The sequence below is a fragment of the Hippocampus bargibanti genome, linkage group LG20, assembly GCF_051943395.1.
Source record: "Hippocampus bargibanti isolate YZ-2025 linkage group LG20, ASM5194339v1, whole genome shotgun sequence".
NCBI lineage: Eukaryota > Metazoa > Chordata > Actinopteri > Syngnathiformes > Syngnathidae > Hippocampus > Hippocampus bargibanti.
This window is the reverse complement of record NC_142753.1, coordinates 972533-995554: the sequence shown is the minus strand read 5'-3', so window position 1 is coordinate 995554 and position 23022 is coordinate 972533. Positions and strand designations below refer to the sequence as shown.

General features: G+C 40.8%; 1 protein-coding gene across 1 annotated transcript in view; it reads right to left on the bottom strand.

Annotated features, from left to right (window-relative positions):
* Positions 1–23022, bottom strand: part of top2b (DNA topoisomerase II beta) — an 81685-nt gene that overhangs the window by 39473 nt on the left and 19190 nt on the right. The window contains exons 13-25 of the mRNA XM_089022920.1: positions 21381–21506; positions 21126–21236; positions 18423–18528; positions 18204–18313; positions 16217–16309; positions 14102–14216; positions 11454–11575; positions 11000–11148; positions 7864–8095; positions 5390–5524; positions 2668–2868; positions 2396–2591; positions 2061–2152 (exon numbers count right to left, since the gene is read on the bottom strand). Coding sequence (XP_088879046.1) covers positions 2061–2152; positions 2396–2591; positions 2668–2868; positions 5390–5524; positions 7864–8095; positions 11000–11148; positions 11454–11575; positions 14102–14216; positions 16217–16309; positions 18204–18313; positions 18423–18528; positions 21126–21236; positions 21381–21506 — 1788 coding nt within the window. The remainder of the gene's footprint in view (positions 1–2060; positions 2153–2395; positions 2592–2667; positions 2869–5389; positions 5525–7863; positions 8096–10999; positions 11149–11453; positions 11576–14101; positions 14217–16216; positions 16310–18203; positions 18314–18422; positions 18529–21125; positions 21237–21380; positions 21507–23022) is intronic.

The window sequence follows — 23022 nt, the reverse complement described above, 5'->3', positions numbered from 1 at the left end:
GTCTTCTACTCTTTGTTCCTTCTCATTTTCCTCCTTCATCAATTCTTCAAAGTACTCTTTCCATCTTGCCATCACACTACTGGCACCTGTTAACACATTGCCATCTCTATCCTTAATCACATAAACCTGCTGCAGGTCCTTACCATCTTTGTCTCTCTGTCTCGCCAGCCTGTAAAGATCAGTCTCGCCTTCCTTGCTGTCCAGCCGAGCATACAAGTCATCATAGGCCTCTTGTTTGGCCTTTGCCACCTTTACTTTTACTGTGCGCTGCATCTCCTTGTACTGCCGTCTACTCTCGTCCGTCCTCTCAGTGTTGTCAGCGTTGTCTGCTCAAAGCCACGTGGACTCCTCTTTCTAAGCTTTCAAAACTTTCAAGTACACTTTTCAGTCACCGTATAGTCCGAAGCACAAACGAACATTCGTTTGGCAATCTGCATACTCGGCACGGCAGCCAATCAGAAGCCTGTTTCGTGCTTCGGACAATACCGTGACTGAAAAGTGACTTCAGAGTTTTGAAAGCCGCTTAGAAATAGGAGGCCACGTGGCTTGTAGCGGTTTGTTTGTAGATTTTGCTTTATTGAATAAAACAAACGTTTGATTTTAAAATAATATTTTTTTTTTCCTTGAAGAAGTTGTCGGCCATCCGGACTGAGACGTTTTGAAAGTTGTACGCCCAATGTAAAAGTTGTACGCCCCGGGCCTCCGGTCGGACGTTATTTCAAACACTGACGAAAGCTAAAATTGCTGTTTGGCCTGCTTGTCGCAGCCCCGAGTTTCCTAAACCCAAGATATAACCCTTTGGCTATTACCGAGCATGTACCGTATTTTGTGCTGACCTGTTCTGCCTGTCGAATTTTAGAAATGAATGTGGCCCCTGAGCCCAAAGGTTTGCCCACACCTGATCTGATGTATAATCTAAATACATCTATACATTTGATATATAATATCAATATCAAGATGTGAAATATAATACCAATCATATATTGGATGGTCCGGTAGTCGACTGGTTAGCATGCCGACTTCACAGTGCAGGGGTACTGGGTTCAATTCCTGCTCTGTGGATTTTGCATGTTCTATCAATTAAACATGTATGATGTCAGTCTAACCTACTGTCAGTGTCTGAAATAACATCTACCCGGACCCCCGGGGTGTGCAACTTTCACGTCGGGCGTACAACTTACAGAACGTCTCAACCCGGGGGGCTGACAATTTTTTCAAGAAAAAAATAATATATATATTTTCAAATCAAACATCTGCTTTATTCCGATTTCGAAATCTTCGTTTGGTTTAGAAATTTCGGAATTTCAGTTTGTTTGCCAATTTGCATACTCGGCAGCCAATCAGAAGTCTGCATCGAATAACTTCCTGCTTCCGGGCGCATTTGCATATCATCTTCCAAAGTAGATGCACAGAGAACACAAGAAAAAAGGCTAAGTGGTGAGGAATCAAGGCAAAACCTCAGCCCCAAAGAAGCTAACAACATTTATGACGCTACAAAATTGAAACCATCGTGGAAAGAGGAGTTCACGTGGCTTGTAGCAGACGACGCAACGCAAACATTGCATTGCGCAACATGCCGAACAGTCTATGGACAAACGACAACTGGAGCAAAATCATCAGCAAGGGAGATTTTCCATCAATTAAGCAAGGGAGCATTTGTGCTCAGTACAAATACTTTGCAACAATGGTTTTTTGCGATTAGTCAGTCTTATTGTGTTTCAAGTTGTGAAAAATGGGGCAGGCAACTTGATTTATAATTGTATTTTATTGCATTGCATTGTATTTGTGATTGTATTTTATTTATTATAGTACCGATGCTTGTCTGTGACTGGAAAGTGTCCTTGAGAGCTTTGAGAGGCGCTTAAAATGTAATGTATTATTATTTTTATTTTCAGAGTTGCCTGCCCTGGTGTCCGGTGACTTTTTGTCATGAGTTTCAGACACTGCTACTGTATATATGTATTTTTTTCTTCACACGCCTAAATATATATATATATATATTTGGCCTCATATAACATGGACATTTGATTCAAGCGCAGCTTCCATGCGGATAAGCGTACCTTTTCTTGCGCCTTGCTCCAGGCAGCTACAGGATCAGACTCATAGCCTTTCTGAACCAACATGCGGATTAGCTCACGCTTGGTTTTGTTCTCTGTTGAGACGCAAAATGGGCAAGACATGTCAAATTGAAGATTTGAATACAGTAAAGTCTCGTTATATTGATACCGGATATATCGATAGTCCCGGTTATATCGATACTATTTCTATGCACGCACGGAGAAAATTACATGCAAACGGGGTCGGATATATCGATAGTCCCGGTTATATCGATATTTTTTCGGACTCCCTTGAATATCGATATAACGAGACTTTACTGTATTTTCAACTCTCTTACCAATTGACATTTTTCCTTCGATCTTCTCCAAAACAAAACGAGCTTGATTGGACAGTTTCGCTGCCTCAGCTCCAAGGCTACCAATCAACCAATCTTTTCGAAGGTTGTAGTAGTGTAGGCGCAGCTCAAAGAACTCTTTTAGAATATCTTGGACTGAATCATATCGCTTTAGACAACCCATATGGTCAAAAAGAACCTGCAAGTCAACAGAAAAAAAGAATCCACCAGCATAAATTAATTTGTGGTCTATTTAAGGTTGAAGGAAAGCTTACCATTGAGTTGCAGGTGAGGCTCGACTGAAGCTTGAAGACTTTGTGGAGGCCAGCTCCCTCCGCTTGAGCCAGTTTCTCATCGGACATGCGAACCACAAACTTCACGGTTGAATCCGTGTGGTACTCCTTGTAATCATTGATGAGTGATGGTGTTTTTTCGGTCCCTTGCAGCATGGGCTCCAGCACAGACTCCTTATACGCCTTTGACATGACAGCACAGATTCCTGATAAGTCTTTGACATGACAGCAAAGCAGTTATTTATAGTATATTTCGCATAAGTTCTCGATCTATTTCACGTACAATTGTGTTCAAAATAATAGTAGTAGTGTGTTTAAAAAGCGCAACATCTGGCAATAGTAGTCATATAATTTTTCTTTCCATGCATTGGAAACACGAGCATCATACACTAAATCTGAAAATAATAATAATCAGAATCAGAATCATCTTTATTGCCAAGTATGTAGAACACACAAGGAATTTGTTTCCGGTAATACCGGTAATAATAGCAGTTTGTTGATTGCTTTACAGGAAATGGGAGAAAAATGAGAATTGGGATGTTCAAAAATGTTTTTTTTTTGCATTTTTCTTGACAAACTTGAATATTGACTTGTTAAACTTAGTTTTTAGGATTTTGACTCATTGGAGCAAGGGTTGGGAATTTGCTTCCTCGATAACAATATCCTGCCCAATTTAGATTTCTGCATAGAGCAACTTCTTCTTTTCCTTTGGGCAAGCTTTTCCCTTGACGGGGTCGCCACAGCGAATCAGTGTCCTTCATCTTTAGAGGTTTGATCCGCATGTTTGTTTTGGCCAAGCTTTTACGTCGGATGCCCTTCCTGACACAACCCGCTGTAGTTATCCGGGCTTGGGACCGGCACAAGAAGACCAACACACCTGATTAAATTGATGATTGCTTCGGACTTCTACAGAGCAAGCTGAGGAGCTGATAATTTGAATCCGGTGTGGTGAAGTCGAGAGAATATTGAAATCGAAAATAAGCAAGAGATGGGTCTCAAGGGACAACCGACAAATGATTTAGACATACAGTATTTTTTTTCATGCATGTTCCAAATTTGCAGTGTAATTTAGTGAGTGACAGATGTCCAGCCAATGACATGATTCAATGCAATGACGCTATGCAGGCAGTGTCATCTGCTCCATAATAACAACAATGTAGTAGCAACAAGTGGTGCTAATGGAGGTGATAGGTCAACTGCACGAGCCAAAATAAGAATGAACTGTGGTGCTTTTATGTTGGAATGGGTGTCGGAGTCTGTGCAAATAAAAGAACAAACAGTGAAACCGGGTGATATATTTTGCCAATTTTCCCATTGCGGGACTATTAAAGGCTTTCTTATTCTTATAGACTCAATAGAAGTTGGACAACCTCAAGCGATACGTTCACAATGATGTTACAATGAATAACAACAATATTACGGGAGAGCACAAAGGGAAAAAAAAGACGGAAAAAAAGTACAATTTCTAATTTTACTTGCCATAAAAATGAATACAAAAAATAATAGATTGATGTTGATTTGATTCCTACTCAATGTACCTGTATTATAATATTGCATTATTTTCCAATGTTTAAAAATGGTTAGTTACAATACAACACATTGTTAAAATAAGCTTTTTAAAGGACAACCGACGCCCCGGACAAGTTGTGTCCATAATTTGTAAAATCACTTCAAATGACTTCTACTGAGCGTATTTTACAAAGATTCCACCGCATATAGCTATATTTTACGTTTTAAGACTCGCGCTGAATATTCCGGAAGTCTCGTTTTCCAGTTGATGACGATGCCTGATGTGACGTCAGGTCTAGAACGCCCCTGACCGAGAAAGCCACACACAATGCATTTTGGGTACTTTGTTAGGTCTGAAAACTTCGTGTTGATGGCGAAATTAAAAAGAAAACACGTAAATAACGCGATGGTGAATCGTTGTGTGTTGCCAAGACAACTATTTGATACTAGTTGACACAAATTCCCAGCGGACAAATCAGCCCATTTCCAACGGAGCTTTGGCACCATCTTTTGCATTTTCTGGGCGCTACATTGGAGTCCAGATGGCTCGAATTGATACGGGAGGACTCCTTTCATCGATTGCAAACATGTATGCTTTCCTCTTCAGAACTATTTGAATCATATTCATAACTGGATGAGTCCCAAGAAAGCATCTTCTCCGAATCTGTAGCCATTTTTTCGATTCTCGAGCAAGGCAAGACATCTTGGTGTGACGTCACGAACAAGGGGGCGGGACCTCCTGAAACTGGCCATTTCCGGTTTCATTTTGAAGTAGTTTTTGGACACTTTAAGTCATTTATATTGGTGTTTTGCATTTGACTAAAAACCTCCATTTTCGGTATTTCAGATGCGATAAAACGTTTTTCTGATGTCAGTTAGGAAAGAAAAAAAATGGTGCCGGTTGTCCTTTAAGATAGTGGTGTGCCTCAGGATTTTTTCAATGAATAACATATACTATGGCTCGATAAAGCTTGACACGCACCGCTCTACAAGAATTTGGCTATGTGGTGTTCAAGCGATGCCCCAAAAGTCCAAATATACTTATTTTCTTCTGTCATAAAACACTCAACTCAACTGTATTTATAGAGTAGAGCTCCTTCAAACAACCATCGCTGCATACAATACCACTGTTCTTCTGATCGAAGACATTTAATGAGTGCATTATATACAGATGTGATAAAGACCTGAAGTGTACCTGCGTCCATGTTCGCACAGGAAGTTCTGTGATCTCAATGGTGTTCTTGTCCAGGACTGACACCTCTCCACTCACCAGGTACTGGTTAGGACCCAGTTCGTGGATCATCCCTTTGAAGTTTTTATATCTGGGAAGCTTTTAGTAAACAAAAGTTGGACACATAGAAGAGAATTGTGAAAAAAAAACCTTAACTCCCATTCTTTGATTTGGACTTTTGTCCTTCCCACTAATTTCGGGACTGACTGATAATAGACGTGCATGTTGGTATCAAGTCGTTGTCTGGCACTGTTTGAACCTTGAATGCCTTTTCTGACGCAACCATCCAATTCCTCCAGGTGCAATTTAGATACAGAGGATGAGGATTGGGGTGCTGTACCATAATCGAACGAGCATTGACCGCTTATCCTGTTCAGGGTCTATTTCAGGTGACTAGTCACTGGCAGGGCGCACAGTTTTGGAGTCAAAATCAGAAAGCAAAGTTGCACCGAGATTGACAGATTGTCTTAAACTAACATACCAGGCATGCTTTTCATCTACAGCAGGGATGCATCTGGGGAATTAAAAAAGGGGCCGCCCTTGAGTCTGAAAAGGGGGCCACTGGTGAAAAGGACGCTTTGATCCTCTACTCCACAGATGGTAAAGTCAAGGCCCGAGGGCCAAATCCGGCCCGCCACATCATTTTTTTCGGCCCGCGAAAGCAAATCAAACTTGTTAAATTGCTAAAATCTGAGCCAAAATGTCATATTTTTGGATGTCAACCACAATAACAGTCATTATTCTTGACTTCAGATTTGAAAACGAGTTATTCATTAATTTGCTGTGTGCTCTATATGTAATATTTGAAGGGATTTAAACATTCTAATGGGTTCCCCAAATTCATAACGGCCCTTGAGAGGAAACCATAACTACAATGTGTTATGGTGACTTAAATGACTTTGACACCCCTGCTCTACTCTTTCATCGAGAACTGCTACATGTACCAAAGAGGGTACAGAAAGTGCTTAAGAATGGATTAGTCTGAATTCCTCTTTGTGTCTTTGTGTTGTCATATTATTTGTTATTTAGTTTTTTTGTTCTTTTGACTTCAAGATGGCGCTGCGCTAGTGGCCATTTTGATTTTCTACTTCTTTCATTCCTTTGCTGCCGTGAAATGTCAATTTCTCCACTGCGAGACTAATAAAGGTAAATCCAATCCAATCCAAATTCTAACATTGAAGGAGCCCGATTTAACTAGATCTTCGAAGTATACTAAACTGATTGAAAAACACCTAAATACATTCATAGAAGCATGATATTTCTAAATTGCAATTGAAAAATCATTGTTTGAGTGGAGTTCTATTTTTTAATATATCAACAATTTTAATTCATCCATCCATCCATTTTCTGTTCCGCTTATTCCTCATTGGGGTCGCGGGGGTGTTGGAGCCTATCTCAGCTGTCTTCGGGCACGAGGCGGGGGACACCCTGAACTGGTTGCCAGCCAATCGCAGGGCACACAAAGACGAACAACAGTCACACTCACACCTAGGGACAATTAGGAGTGGTCAATCTGCCTGCCATGCATGTTTTTGGAGTGTGGGAGGAAACCGGAGGACCCGGAGAAAACCCACGCGGGTCCGGGGAGAACATGCAAACTCCACACAGGCAGGCCGGACGGGGACGTGAATCGGCGACCTTTGCACTGTGAAGCCAGTATGCTAACCACTCGACCGTCAGGCCGCCCAATTTTAATTCAAGTCAAATAATTTATTCATACATGAAATAAACAAATCTTTTCAATTTTCTTTTGTTACTACACAATCGTGTACTATTTTGATATTGTACGGTATTACAGAAAAGATAAAGGAGAAGATCCTTAGCACAATCTTTCTTACTGGTGTCTACTTCAAGAAATGTCTGTGCTTTGAAGATTTCCAATGTGCTGCAACAGCTCTGGCATCATTCCCATTATCCACTAAATTTGAATCGCTAACAGCAATTTGCTGCAACAAATTGTCATGACCCTCTGCTTATTTGATTGTTTCTTTAAAAAATGAGAATGTATTGTTTGCTTACTCCTGCTTACTCCTTTTCGCACGCTCCATATTGCAAAAACCGCCATGTTGGATGTAAATACCGCAATGCATCACGGGTGAACGAATATTCGATGATCTCTTTCGGTAGTTTCCGGCGGATCGTGGGAAAGCCCGAAATATCCTCTACCGCGACTTTGGAACATACTGAAACAAACGCAAAGTGATAATGGCTAGATATCGGTAAGGCAAGATGGCCGACGACGAAAATACGTAAATGGTGCAAGGGCGTGGCCCAGATGCATTCCTGCTACAGGAGCAAAGTCCACACAGAAAGTGAAAGAACTTTTTTGTTGTGAAGCTGAAAAGCGAAGGACATCCTTCCCTGTCAGCCACAAACGCTTTATATGGCATTGCAGATTTGCAATTTAACACAATATTTCAATTCTGGAGAGAGTTTACCATTGGCAGCGGGTCTTCGTGGTTGAGCATCCGGCTGATGTTGTTGACGATCTCTCGGGGGTCGTAATTGGGAATCTTACACGCCCAACCGGTTCCAATGCCCTCTGCGCCGTTTACAAGCACCATTGGAATGATGGGAATGTACCACTCTGGCTCCACTTTCTGGTTGTCATCATAGAGGAACTTTAGCAGGTTGGAATCCACCGCAGGAAATAACAGCTTGGCCAGATGACTATCGGAAATTGAGACAACATTATCAGTCACGGGATATGGGAGATTATATTATATACAGTAAAGTCTCGTTATATCGATATTCAAGGGAGTCCGAAAAAATATCGATATAACCGGGACTATCGATATATCCGATATCGATATAACGAGACTTTACTGTATTATATCTGCCCCTAAAATTAACAGTCGCTAAATCATGCATTTGCACATGAATGGAAATTTGTTCAGGATGTTATGATCAATTTTTTCATCAACATCGAATATTTGCATGAGCAGTTGCAAACATTTGATACACGATACATTTCAGTCCTATGACATTTAGAAATTAAATGTATTATTATTATTATGCTTAGAATACTTTGTTTTTATCTTTTCACCCCACCTCCTATCAAATTGCTGCTGTGGATTGCAAATTTCCCCATTGTGGGACGATTAAAGGCTTTTCAGTGTCCTCCATCTTGAGAGGTTTGATCCGCATGTTTGTTTTGGCCAAGCTTTTACGTCGGATGCCCTTCCTGACACAACCCTCTGTATTTATGCGGGCTTGGGACCGGCACAAGAGGACTTATGTCCCTTTGTTGCTACAGAACATCTATCAACATCTTTTTGCATCGTTTGTTTTTCTTGGACTTCTTGATACGTCATATCCTGCCTGCCTTTACATGATGTCACATCCTATTACGTCTCATCCTGTCCGTCTTATATAAATGCTCTCCCAGCGCGCCTACCTTTCTTCTTCCTCTCTTCTGTCTCTCCTCAACCGACCTCACACTGTCCCTGCTGTCTACAAGATTAAAATAACTTTTTTTTCTGTTCAACACCTGGCTTCCTGTTGATTTCACCATCCCATGTCTAAGACCCTGAAGAGCGATGAACCAGGCACGAACGATCACTTTTAACCCATCAGAGAGAGAGAGAGGAAGAAATCTTATTTAGCACTTGCGGACCTCACCCAACCGGGACTTTCCAAACCAGGTTTAAAAAATATAGATGCATTACAATTTCGACAACAACAATAGATTAACGATTCATTAATAACAGCAAAGGTTCTGGACGCTATAAGGAAGTCGGCAGTAGTGCCAACCAAAGAACCTCCCTCCCAAAGAACCTTACAAGGAGAATGTGAGTCGGCCCCGTTATTTTCTATCATTGGATCCAATACGGTAACATACAAGTGAGTCTTGATTGCAGTGAGTTTTCCTGAAATTGCCACCGTTTTTAATTTACTTAATTTTACATTTACATCATGTACGTCGTAATATCCAAACAAAGAACTGTAATTACTGCGGAAGACAAAGTGAGACGTATCCGATTAAACGAAGTGGTCTACTAAGCACAAAACATTCAGGACACACTTTGAGTCAGAAAGACTTTGAAAAACAAGAAAGCGATTCTTGCTCAGTCTGATTCTGGCAATAACCATCTGTACTCCGAGTGGAGCTGGAATGGTTTGACCGTAATGACATAGCTGCCAAGTTTTGAAACCAGAAAAGCCGAGTAATATGCCGGGGTCACAGGCCGTGGTTGGTCCAGGATGAAGTCCTGGTCCGGGGCTCAGGGGGACAAAGCCCTCTCATGGGCAGGGTTATCAAAATCTGGTCCAAGTCTTGTTGCAACACACCGGATTTAAATGATCAGGTAATGAGCAAGCTTTACAGAATTCTGACATTGAACCTACTCATCTGAATCAGGTGTGTTGCAACAGGGAGACTTGGAAAATACAGTGAGACCTCAGTTTACGAAACCCTTGGCTTACCAACTTTTCGGTTTATGAATGTTAAATTTTTCCTTGGCATACAAACTTTTTTCGGGTTACACACGGAGCTGCCTCAATGAGTGATGCGTCGTTCGCGCAAACGAGCCCGTTCTTCTAACAACAAAATGGCAGCCGACTGTTTAGAGCCGACCAATCTTCGGTTAAAGCCACGTGATTGGTCAAGAACGCAGCAGTGAGAGGGGAAGGGGGCTTACAGATAGAGAGTGAAGCCGTTCTCCAAAAAGAAAATGGCTGCCGACTTTTTTTGTCCTCTACTCCCCGCCTTCAGTCTTCGGTTAAAGCCACGTAATTGGTCAAGAACGCAGCAGTGAGGGGAGGTGGTTTACACATTAAAGAGACAGGCAGACGACAGTGAGAGAGTTTCAACGTTGATAGTTCAAAGGCAGAGTGTAGACTGCAAGGTTAAAATATCCCATCAATCAGGCTCCCCAAACAACCCGCACAATCCATCTGTACACTTGATGCAAAAAGCTATCAAACCAGCTAAACAGAACACAATTGATGAGGAACAAGGTAAAATTATCACAGAGAAAGCACCTACAAGGGATCATTCCTCAAGATGGTGAAAGAAGAAGGTTACGTTCCTCTTCAAGTGTTTCATGCTGAGGAAACCGGCCACTCCATTCCATCAAGCCATCAACGAACGTCACAAAGGTAAATAAAACGACTTTATTACACGGTACAGTTTATTTCTTTAATTATAATACCATAGCACATTTATTAAACATAAAATAAGGTATATTTTGTGTAATTTAAAGGCTTAGAAAACTGTTTTTTGGGGACCTGGGAACGGATTATTCTCATTTTAATGGTTTCCAATGGGAAATTAATATTTGGGATAGACACTGTTCGCCTTACACACTCTGTGTGGGAACCAATTAAGTTTGTAAGCCAAGGTATCACTGTATGCAGGACGGCGGGCCTCCAGGACCTGAGTTTGACACCCCTGCTCGAGGGAGTCGAATGGTTGTAAATAACCTTCACAAATTGCACAACATTGAAGTTGTCTTCAGTTTATGGAAAAACAACACACATTAATACATCCTCTTCCTCATCCCTGACAAGTTGTACCTTCAAACAATGAGGATTGATCTCAACTAACTTATGCCAATAAGTTGACGGCTTTACCTAAGCATAGTGAAGATATAACGAGGGCTGGCAGCATCTTTGCCTCCATTGATGCGAGTGCCAAACTGGCCAAGGGGCTGCAGGATGTTGACGTTGTTACTGCCCACAAAGTTTTGAGCCAAGTTGACAATGGTCATCATGAGCGCTTGCTAAAAACAAAAATGGATGACAAATCATTTGTTCGTGAGAGAAGCGAGAAAGAGTAAGTGGCATGACTCAAAGACATTTATTATTAGTTCTGATGAGCAATTTCTTGTTATCGTACAACTAGACGGTCGAAGCCTTCTGGTTCATTGTGACACTAAATGGGTGTGTATCAGACATGCTGAATAAGAAAAAAAAATACAATATAGGCTTTGATTCCGACAAAAACTTGATAGTATTAAACTTTGCTGGCAATATATTGTCATTGCAATGATTTCTCTGTTGTTATTTCCAGTTCAGTAACGTGTACCTCTCCATGATGATAAGCAGACATCTCTGCTACCGAACCAGCCAGCTGTGCGACTTTTACCTCCCTCTTGTCATTCCTCTTTAAACAAGTGAAAAGCACTTTTCTTTGGCCAGGCTTTAAGCCTAAATCAGACAAAGGATAAATTCAGGTTAGTTACAAACAAAACATGAGTCACTGGCTCAACAGATCGAAATTATTGAGATGGAAATGTCATTCAAATAGTACATAAAAATAAATAGATAAAATAAAATTGAAACGGGTAGTCATGTGAGAAGGATACAGGCTGGCTCATTAGATATCGAACTAGCTAACTAGATGGCTCGTTAGCTACCTAGCTATCTATCTATTAGCTATATAACTAGCTGGCTATTAGCTATCTATTCGTTAGCTAGCTAGCTTTCTATCTACTTGAGCTGTTCCGGCTGAGTGAACGCTGGCGCATGTGGCTGCCGCTGCTCATTCACAAAAAAAAAAAAAAAAAACAAGTATCCTGTGACTGTAAAGTGGCCATGAGAGTTTTGAAAGGCGCATATAAATCAAACGGATTATTATTATGATTATTATCAAAATAACAATTTTATAGATCAATGACACCATTTGTAGTCACACTGGGGGGCGGGGGGTCTTATTTCTTGGGGCAGCATGATAGAAAATCATTGAGAAACGCTGAGTTATTGCAAGATGGTGCTGATTGGGAACAAAACCAGTGGCCCTCTGCAGAACTGGGCGACTAAACTTCTTTCCACAACTCTCTGTATTTATCCGGGCTTGGGACCGGCACAATAAGACACTGGCTTGTGTCCGCTTGTGACTACAGAACAAACAACACCAGAAGCTTAATAAAGATGAAGATGCTCGATAAAAAGGCAATGACAGCAAGGATAAAACTGCTCACCATTTGTTGACAATGCTCCGCTCTTATCGTGAAATGTCTCAATACGATTATTAATTCAAAATCTAGAGTACACTTCAAATATGTGGGAACTCGTGTGAATGATGAAGAATTATCACTGACGTTTTGGTATTTGGTATCCAAACTGTTCCACATGTTTCTTGTTTGATCATTCCACAAAAATTAGGAGACATTGTTTTATCGTGACAGATCAAGACAAAGTTACATTTTCCAGCTGGATGCGCCACATGCACAAATTGACTCACGAGTGCATGATGATTAATATGCTATTAGCATATGTTTAACGTTTTAATTTAGACCGTGCGTACAACAGACTTCTTAAGCCGATACCACGTAGGCTTAGTCACGCTAATGAAGTGAAACCAGAGCCAGGGATAGAACAATACAAGTCATCAGATTGGCCAATGAGGTGAAATCAGAACCAGGGATAGAACTATAGCGGTAATCAGTGGGGAGAGGTCATTAGATTGGCTAATGTAGTGTTTTTTTTTTTTTCGTGCCTTAAAGGACAACCGAGGTCTCCTGACAAGTTGTGTCCATAATTTGTAAAATGGCTTCAAATGACTTCTACTGAGCGTATTTTAATAAGATTCCACCGCATATAGCTATATTTGACCTTTTAAGTCTTTGAATTGAGTCTTTGAATATTCAGGTCAGTCTTGTTTTTGAGTTGGTGACGAGTCCGTACGTGACGTCACGAAAGGAACACCCCTGACCGAAAAAAGACGCATTGTAGCGGTCCTTCCATCATGTCAATGTATTTTGCTGTACTGGTTTGGTCTGGGGACCTTGTGTTGCACCCAAAAGCCGCCAGAAGAGGGCGTCCAAGCTCCATATAAGGAATTTATTAGCCTGTGGAAACGGAGGTGGCCACAGGCGGTCGCCATTTTGTGCCTCTTTTTCGTTGTGACATCTCCCCTCAATGTTGCCTCATAATGGCACGGAATAAATTCTTTAATCGATTGCAAACATGTATGCTTTCCTCTTCAGAACTATTTGAATCATATTCATAACTGGATGTGTAACAAGAAAGCATATTGTCCGAATCTGAAGCCATTGTTTTGATTCTGCAGCAATGCAAGACGTCTTGGCGTGACGTCACGAATTGGGGGGGGGGGACTTTCTGAAAATGCCCACTTTCTGAAAATGCCCAATTTTTTGCAGATTTTGGACAGTTGAAGTCATTTTGATTGGTGTTTCGCATTTGGATAAAAATATCACACTGCGTGTTTTGGGTATTTTAGATGCTATCAAACATTTTTCTGATGTCAGTTAAGAAACAAAAAAGTGACATCGGTTGTCCTTTAAACTGACATTGTTATCAATTTTGCTCATATGCTACCTAGCTAGCTATTTGCTATCTATTAGCTATCTGGCTAGCTGGGTGGCTATCCCGCTAGCTATCTCACTGGCTATCTAGATAGCTATATAGCTAGCTATCCATTAGCTTTCTGCCTATCTAGTTAGCTGTATGGCTAGCTATCTATTAGCTATGTATTAGGTAGCTAGCTAGATTGCTATCTATTTGAGTTACTTCCAGGTTGAGTGAACACTGGCACGTGTGTCTGCAACGAATTTTATTATTATTATTATTATTATTATTATTATTATTAACTGTTTTTGTTGCTGTTTTATTTTTTATCAACTTAACTTGGCAACATGTACACTTATTTCTATGGAATTATATTATACCTTCAGAGAAAAACGTCAGTGAAAAGAAATCCATTGTACAAACCATCAACCAAGGAAGGAATGGATCTCTCATTATCAGAGTTGGAGAACAGAATCAGCTCTTTGTTGATAAAGTCATTGTAGGACAGATGTCTGGCTTGAGTTCCATACAGGTATTGCTGAAAGGAAGAGGCGTCAACTTAAACACTACAGGGATGAGAATGACAAATGACAAAAAAAAGTGGCGGCGGGTGCACACATACATATACCGTTTTATATACAGGTAACATCCGACTGACGACCCCCTGTACTTAGAGACCCCGTACTTAGAGACCTCAGAGTCTCTATTCAACGTTGTGAATGGATTTCAACCTACTACCATCTCGACTTACGACTGTTTGGTCGGAAAAGAACTCGGTCGTAAGTCGGATGTTACCTGTGTGTGTGTGTGTGTGTGTGTGTGTGTGTGTGTGTGTATATATATATATATATATATATATATATATATATATATATATATATATATATATATATATATATATACAGTGAGACCTCAACTTACAAACACCTTAACTTACAAACGTCAAATTTATGAAAATTAAACCTTATAATAAGCACTATTTTCATAATACACACCCACCACGGCTGGCGGAGTGATCTTCGGCGGAAGCACACGACCGAGCAGCACCAGAGGTTAAGTTACCAACAGTCCTTATGGAAGGTGACTCTCCTTCCATAAGCCATCAACGACCATCAAAAAGGTAAATAAAACTTTCTTTTATTTTACTTTATTTCTTTAATTACAGTCCTTATGGAATGTGACTCTTTCCAAACAGCAATTCCCTTTGACCTCGGACCTCCAATGCCATTCCATCAAGCCATCAATGACCATCACAAAAGTAAATAAAGTGACTTTATGATACAATGCAGTGTATTTCTTTCATTACAACACAATAGCACATTTATTATACATAGAATAAGGTATGTTGTGTGTAGTTTTATGGCTTATTTAGTTGAAAAGTATATTTCATGGAAACCCGGGAACGGATTATTCCCATTTTAATGGTTTCCCATGGGAATTTTTTTTTAGATACACACTTTTCGCCTTACACACTCTGTTTGGGAACCAATTAAGTTCGTAAGTTGAGGTCTCACTGTATCTTAAAGTCAAGGAGCCAAAGGAGACTAACTAACGAAGACTCTGGCGACACAAATTATGATGAGTTTTTTTCAAGGCCAACTGGAAAGCTGAGAAATGTCATTTTAAGACTTCATGCGTTCACTCGGATTTTCCATTTGAAATCATTAAACGGCGATTGAAGAACCAGGATGTGAGACAAAATGACGAAGGAACTTTGTTGTGTTGATGAATTTGAGTGTATAGTATTTGCTTTGATTATCAATGTGAGTTTTGTGGAAAATGCATTGTAAATCTCACTGGCTATGTATGAACTATCTAGCTAGCTACCAAGCTAGCTATCTATTGGCTATCTCTCTGGCTATATATTAGCTATCTCACTAGCTATCTATCTGGCTAGCTATCTCGCTATTTAGCTATATATATTAGCTAGCTTTCTATCTATTTGAGTTACTTCCAGGTTGAGTGAACGCTGGCGCGTGTGGCTGCCAGTGCTCACCCACAGAAAAACATCCTGTGACTGTCAAGTGACCTTGAGAGTTTTGAAAGGCGCTTAGAAATGAAATGGATTATTATTATTAATAATAATAATAATAAAGATGGCCGTTTGCTCCACAATAAAATAATCACATTTCTGGTGAACTGTCTTAAACAAGCCTTGTTAAGTGAAGTGATGAAACCGTCCGCGATGAGTGCCGAAACATCTTCTCAGATAAAACAAATCAGTCCAGTCATTAAATCTACAGGAATGTGTGTAAAGTGCCCAAATGTTACATACCAGTACAAGTAAATGGGAGCGACCTACAACTGTCAATATATCTCCACTCTTCTGTTTTATTTTTGCTCATCTCCTCCTTCTCTCTCTGTAGCAACTTACTTTTTCTCCCTTTATGCCTCATCCACAACTTGTTCAATGAGTGGGTGTAAGTCACCAAGTCTCCTTTATCTGCAATGGTTCAGGCCAAGTTCAGTTTGGCTGCAAAGTGGAATGTGGTGGTGGGCCTCATAGGTGGAAAACTCAGAAATATTGAATTCACTAACCTCAGGGAGACCATGAATTCGTCTTTGTCTTCTGTCCTCCATGAAGTTGGTGAGCCACTCTTTCCTGTCATCGGTTTTCTTCTTACTGAAGGCCTGAAACAAAACAGTCATTTTTAGTTTGTCTTTCGTATTAAAACAACATCAATATTAACAACAACAACAACAACAATATTAATGAGTTGTGTTTAATTTCAGGAACTTCAACGGGTATTTTGGCTCTGCGGTGAGATCAGCCCAAAAGTTCCTCAAGCCTCTGGATGTTGTGAGGCTCTCCTGGTTGACAAGCCTCTGCGACATCGCGTGGTCATCGAGGAGAGTGCCTCGGTACTGCCAGACCGAGGTGGTGGTCTCTTTTTATAAGAGGGTATGATCCAACAACAAAGGGAACACACTTCTCAGTATCCCTGCTGAGGTCTATTTATTGGTGTTGGAGAGAACAGTGCATCGAGAAGTCGAGGGTCAGAGTTTTCATATGCTTTGTGGAGGTGGAGAAGGTGTTGGACAGAGTTTCAGAGTGGGCGGCCGGCTGTAAGTCAACTTCAGTCAACATAAGTAAGTACTTCCCGGTTTAGTGTTTGACTAAAACATACAAAACAGCAACGAAGCCACTTGGGACCAAATTGACCTTGTTTTTTTAGCTAGCTCGATGTGGCTAGCTCAATGTAGCACCCCTCGTACTGATGTCCAAAACATTTATTATGGAACACAGTGAAAACTAAAATACATTTAAAGCAACAATCGACATGACTACAATATGTTTGATAAGCAAATTAATAACGTACTGTATGTTTAAACTAAAAGTAAACAAACTTTAATGACGTAGACTTTATCGTTTAAGAAAAAAGATAAATATGAAGATTCACATAGAAATATTAAACTACTTCCCAAAACAATAAATTCTATTTGGCATCCAGTGACTTCATATTGGCACTGGTTCCAGGTGCCATTTGCCTATACCGAACGTGAACGATAGATACTGGCCAGCTATCAAGCTAGCTATCTATTAGCTATATAGCGATATAGCTGGCTGGCTAGCCATCTAGCTAGCTAACTATTAGCTATCTGTTGGCTAGCTAGCTAGCTTTCTATCTATTTGAGTTGAGTGAACGCTGGCGCATGTGGCTGCCGCTGCTCACCCACAGAAAAACTGATCTTGTGAGTTTTGAAAGGCGCTTAGAAATGAAATGTATTATTATTATAAGGGTTGGACAAGGCTGCCCTTTGTCACTGATTGTATTCATGGACAAAACGTCTAAGCACAGCCGAGGTGTTGAGGAGGTCCTGTTTGGTGGCGTCAATATTGCATCTCTGATTTTTGCAAATGATTTGGTGCTGTTGGCTTCTTCAAGCAGGGCTCTCCAACTCTCACTAGACTGATATGCAGCTGAGTGTGAAGTGCTTGGGATGGCTCGAGTCTGGCCGGCGTCGGTGGACACTCCCCCCCTCCGGTGCCACCACACAATCGATGCTGGCTGGCTGGCTGGCCAAAAAAAGGGTCTGGCGTTCGTGGTTGTAAGTACGGGTGGTCGTAAGTCGCGCCGGTCGTAATTCGGACGTTACGTGTACTGAGTGGCCCGGTGAGACAGCGGTTAGCGCGTCAACCTCACAGGTTGTGGGTTCAATCCCTGCTCTGCCCCACATGTCTGGAGTTTAAATGTTCTCCCTGCCTGCGTGGTTTTCCTCCAGGTTTCCTCGCACATTCCAAAAACATCCCTGGCATGCTGATTGAACATGACAATATGTCCCTAGGTGTGAGTGTGAGTGCGAACAACTGTTTGTTCCTAGCGAGGATAAAGCTGAAAAATAAGTGAATGAATAGAAGAAACCGAATGAATTTGTTGAGCAATGTGGTTATTTTTTGGAAGAACATTGGCAAAGCATGCTAATACGTATACACCCAAGTAATAAAATCTGTTTTAATGAGTCATTGGCAATTATTTCTTTTTTTTAAATGAGTTACTTTAGAAAATTATGAGCTTGAACTCACCAGAGTGATAGCCGCATCATCCTCAGCGCCATTGTACCGAAATATGATGCGATGCTTCTCCATCTCAGCAAAATATTCTTTCGCCTCTTTGCTTGTACTTGTACCCAAACCTGTAACATTTATTCAACTTGATCATAAGGAAATAACAATAATCAAGACAACTATAACTTTTCAAGCATTTTTGGTGTACAATCTCAAATGACTGCACAAACAACAAACCTTTGTAGTACTTTACATGCCAAGTTTTATAGTTTTCTGTCTGTTTCTTCCACTCGTCAAACTCTGGAATGCTGTAAAAGGCCAGCTCTTGTTTATTCTTGGTAGCCTGCAGAAAAAAAACAAATAAACAAACAAAACAATTGGGCCATCAGCAATAATAACCATCGTAATATTTTCTCATCCCAAAATAGCTTTTTTTGTTGATGTTATCAAACGTTAATTTGCTTCACAAGCTCTATCAAGAATGGGGTCACGGTTTTCAATATACAGTAATTGATGAGTCAAGTATTAATTTTATGTTATTCTGAAAAAGGATTGCAAAATTACAGCATTGGATGATGGCAAGCAGTTGACGGTGTATGCCAGAGCAGGAGTTATGTGCTCCCTCTTATGACCAACCAGAGACTCTTCATGGAGGATTGGCTGACTCCAAAGTAAAGTGCAGGACAGTAATTTAGCGTGGAAGTGACGAGGCCATGAATTACTGTCTCGAGGTGCCCCCAAACTCTGGAACTCACTTCCTCCCAACATTCGTAACATCGATTCTCTTCCCACCGTCAAATCCCATCTCAAAACCCCCATATTTAAAATTGCATTTTCTTTGTAGCTCTATCTCTTGTTTTTATTTATAATTGTATTTTATTTATTATTGTATCAATGCTTGTCTGTGACTGTAAAGTGTCCTTGAGAGCTTTGAAAGAAAAATAAAATTTATTATTATTATTATTATTATTATTATTATTATTATTATTATTATTTTCTAGGTGCTCATCAAAAAGGAGATGTGTTACTTTAGCTAGCTGCCTAAGATTAAAGCAGGTGGATTGAACAATGACACCAATTTGCTGGTCAATTTTAAAATCACTGTCCAGTTTGAGACCACTGAATTAAGATGTGGAGAAAGGGGGCCCCAAGTCTACAGGTTGGGCGGTACAAGGGCCACTGGGACCAACCAGAATCATTTCTGTTCTTTTCGTTGAAATTCAAAACATTTTATGCCAATGTGGATTTGATTTCCTCCAGTCAGGATACAATTTACGAGAAAACAAACAAATAAATAATACATAAATAGAAGGCTTTAATTAAAATAATTTAAATAAGTACATTAATAAGCCTCCTCTTAAAAATACAGTAAAGTCTCGTTATATCGATATTCTAGGGAGTCTGAAAAATATCGATATAACCGGGACTATCGACATATCCAACCCTGCGCGCATGTAATTTTCTCCGTGCGTGCATAGAAATAGTATCGATATAACCGGGACTATCGATATAACGAGACTTTACTGTATCAACAGTCTCTGTGAACCTGAGAGTATTGTGGCACTGCTAATATTATTATTAACAACAACAACAATAATAATAATAATAATAATAATAATAATAATAATAATAATAATAATAATAATAATACCTTTTATTTACCAGCACCTATCCAAACACCCAAGGACACTTGACAATCAATAACAACAATGGAACAATGAAAACAACAATACAATTATAAATAATAAAAGAGCAGGAATTGTCCACGGGTAAGAGCAGCTGTCGCCACACTGATTACCCCAGTGGACAATAGGGTAACCTCTCTCCATTTGCTAGGCGGAGAGCAGCTCCTGCCTGTGTTTGGTCAGCTCAGAGTAGCCACTCTTTTTGAAGCCTAGGACGATGTGCTGGAGAATGCTCTCCCTGGGGACTCCACCGTTATGCTGGGGAACTTCAATGCAGGCGGACAATGAGAGTGAAACGGTGAATGGCGTGATCAGGAGGACTGCCCGTATTGAGTCTGAGTGCACCATATAACACACTTCCGTGGTTGGGGCGACTGATAGGAACTGTGTCTATTCGATGGTTGGCATCTGCTGTGGTGGAAGTCCACAAATCCGTTGATGTATTCCGGAGGTAAGGGTTGCTATCAATCTGCAAGAGTTCTATTAGGCCCATTTGGCCGGTGGGAGGCAAAAAAAAAATCGGGCATCGAGATGTGAGACTGAAGGAACAATACTGAGAATAACCCCTCAATGCTGCTGACAGGCCTCCCTTTCAGGGAGGAGATTCTAGGGACTCTAGAAAGGCTCTCTTATCTATCAAATGAAGTCAAGGTGGCTATAAAGCTCCTCGGTAGCAAAGCTCCATGTAGGATGACACCTGCCAAGAGTCCAGAAAGGTTCTGGATTTGGCAACATTATGTGAACATTGAGGACAGTAGTTCTGGATTGGCAGACCGGGATGGTGAACACCCCTTCTCAGAAGGGGGACTGGAGGGTGTATTCCAACTATAAAGGGATCCCAGGACTTGGCCTAGCAGTTGGATCTGTTGGGAGGTTGAATCACAGATTCAGGAGGAGCAGTATGGTTTTCCTTCCGGCAGTGGGGCAGATCTACAGAATCAACAGGATCACCAAAGGTGCGTGGTATTTCATCCAAGCAGACTACTTGTGTTTTGTGTACTTGAAGTAGGCGTTCAAACGCATGCCTCTTGTTACAGTATATGGTGTTGGTGGTGATCCATGAATGTAAAGTATCAAACGCCCTAGTATGGACTGTTCTATTCCTGTACTACAAGGAATAGAGTTAGGTCCGCATTGTCGGCGATATGCTGTTACTAGTGTGCTTTACATATATATTTTTTTATGTGTACATAAGAATGGTATGTAATATTACATACATTGAGACAACAATGAAAAGTCGTACACCCCGCCTTACTTTGACAATGGGTGTGATAAATTCCTCCAGGAATGTGTGTTTCAACAAGGATGGCCAGTTGTGATGAAAGAAGTTGATGAGTAGACCTTTTATATGGGACCCATCTTGATCCTAGAATAGACATGAAACAGGACAACTTCAACTACACTATGTGCTTGAATTTAAGCGAAGTACACATTTATTTTCAAATGCGCTATATGTGCAAAAAACACTATCAATGGTTGTAGTACAGCTTGCATTCACTTATTCGGCCACCTGGTCTGTCATGATCATGATCTTGCCATAGCGCAGGCTCCTCAGGGACTCTGGGTCTTCATAACTCTTCTTGTATTGGAGTCCAACAATTTTGATGATATTATTGATTTCAGCGTTTTCCATTATCTGTCGGTAAAAAAAATAAATAAATAAATAAATAAATAAAAACAATAACAAAAACAGCACACAATACAAAATAAATATTGTGGTTGAGTGGTTGTGGGTTCGACCTCGGCTCCAACCTTCCTCTGTGAAGTTTGTATGGTTTCCCCATGGCTGCATGGGTTTTCCATCCGGGCCCTGCGGTTTTCTTCCACATTCCAAAAACATTTATGGCAGGCTGATTGAGCACTCTAAATTGTCCCTCTGTGTGGGAGTGAACGTGGATAGTTGTGCTTCTATGTGTGACCTGTGATTGGCTGGCGACCAGTCCATGGTGTCCGCCGCTGACTGCCCGTAGATGGCTAGGATGGGCACCAGCACTACCTACAACCTTTGTGAGCATAAAATGGATCTAAAAATGGATGAATGGATAGGTGGATGGATGATTAAAAACAATTTCTTCAAAAATTAGTGAAACTCCGCAGTTGTTGTTTGGGTTTTGAAAATAAACCTTCCATCCATCCATTATGTGAAACACTTTATCATCACAGGAGTTTAAGGTGGGCTGGAGTCTATCCAGCTGACTTTGGGCAGTAGGGAGGATACACTGTGAACTGGGTAAATAGACAAACAAGCATTCATATTTAAAAGGAAACATAAGGACAGATAAGAGTGTTCAATAAACCTAGAATATTTTTGGAATGGACAAGAGAACAAGAGTACCCATGCAAATGCAAACTCCACCCAGAAAACAGTAATTTTCAGCGATCACTACTAAACCAATAGTACCTCACAGCGGTCACTGCTTGGTCCTTAATGATTCCTACAAAATAATAGGGATCTCGCAGTGGTCAACGCCCTCATTCATTCATGCATCCATTTTCTTCAACCTTAGCCAAAGTAAGTGTTGAGGGGATATGAAATCTGCCCAGAGGAATATCGGCAGAAGTTTAGACATTGCAGATGTTTGCTGCATTTGTCCGTGAGAAAGAGGTGTTGTTTCATCGTGGTGTGCTGCAGTGAGGGTGACAACCTTGGCTGATGAGAGAGAGTTAATGATACTTGATGAATTTAAGGACTGCATCCCAGAGAAGGTCACCGATAGATTATCTTCAACCTTAGCCAAAGTAAGTGACATAGAACACGGTCATAGGTTTTATTCACAACCAAGTGACCGGCCAGCTGGTTGTCATGGGCTAAGCTCAAAATCTCACCTCGGTAACGAAATGGAACCACCACTTGAGTCACTACTCTCCATCCTGCACAGAACTCTGAGACCACTTGCACATGAGGATTTTCGTTGGCCATTTAATAGCCACACGGCACAGACTCGGCTTTGTTCTCAGAAACTGTTCCGCAAACAAAGGAGACAGACTTGGGTCTACTTTTTGGCAAACTGTAAGCTTCTCTCATGCCGTGGACACTCCCCATTTCACTGGGTAGCGCATCCAGTGAGGGTGTAGGACCTACTGGGCCCAAAGGTGAAGCACCACCCTATGGCCCAGTTTAAAAAATACCTGACGAGTCAATTTAATTGTCA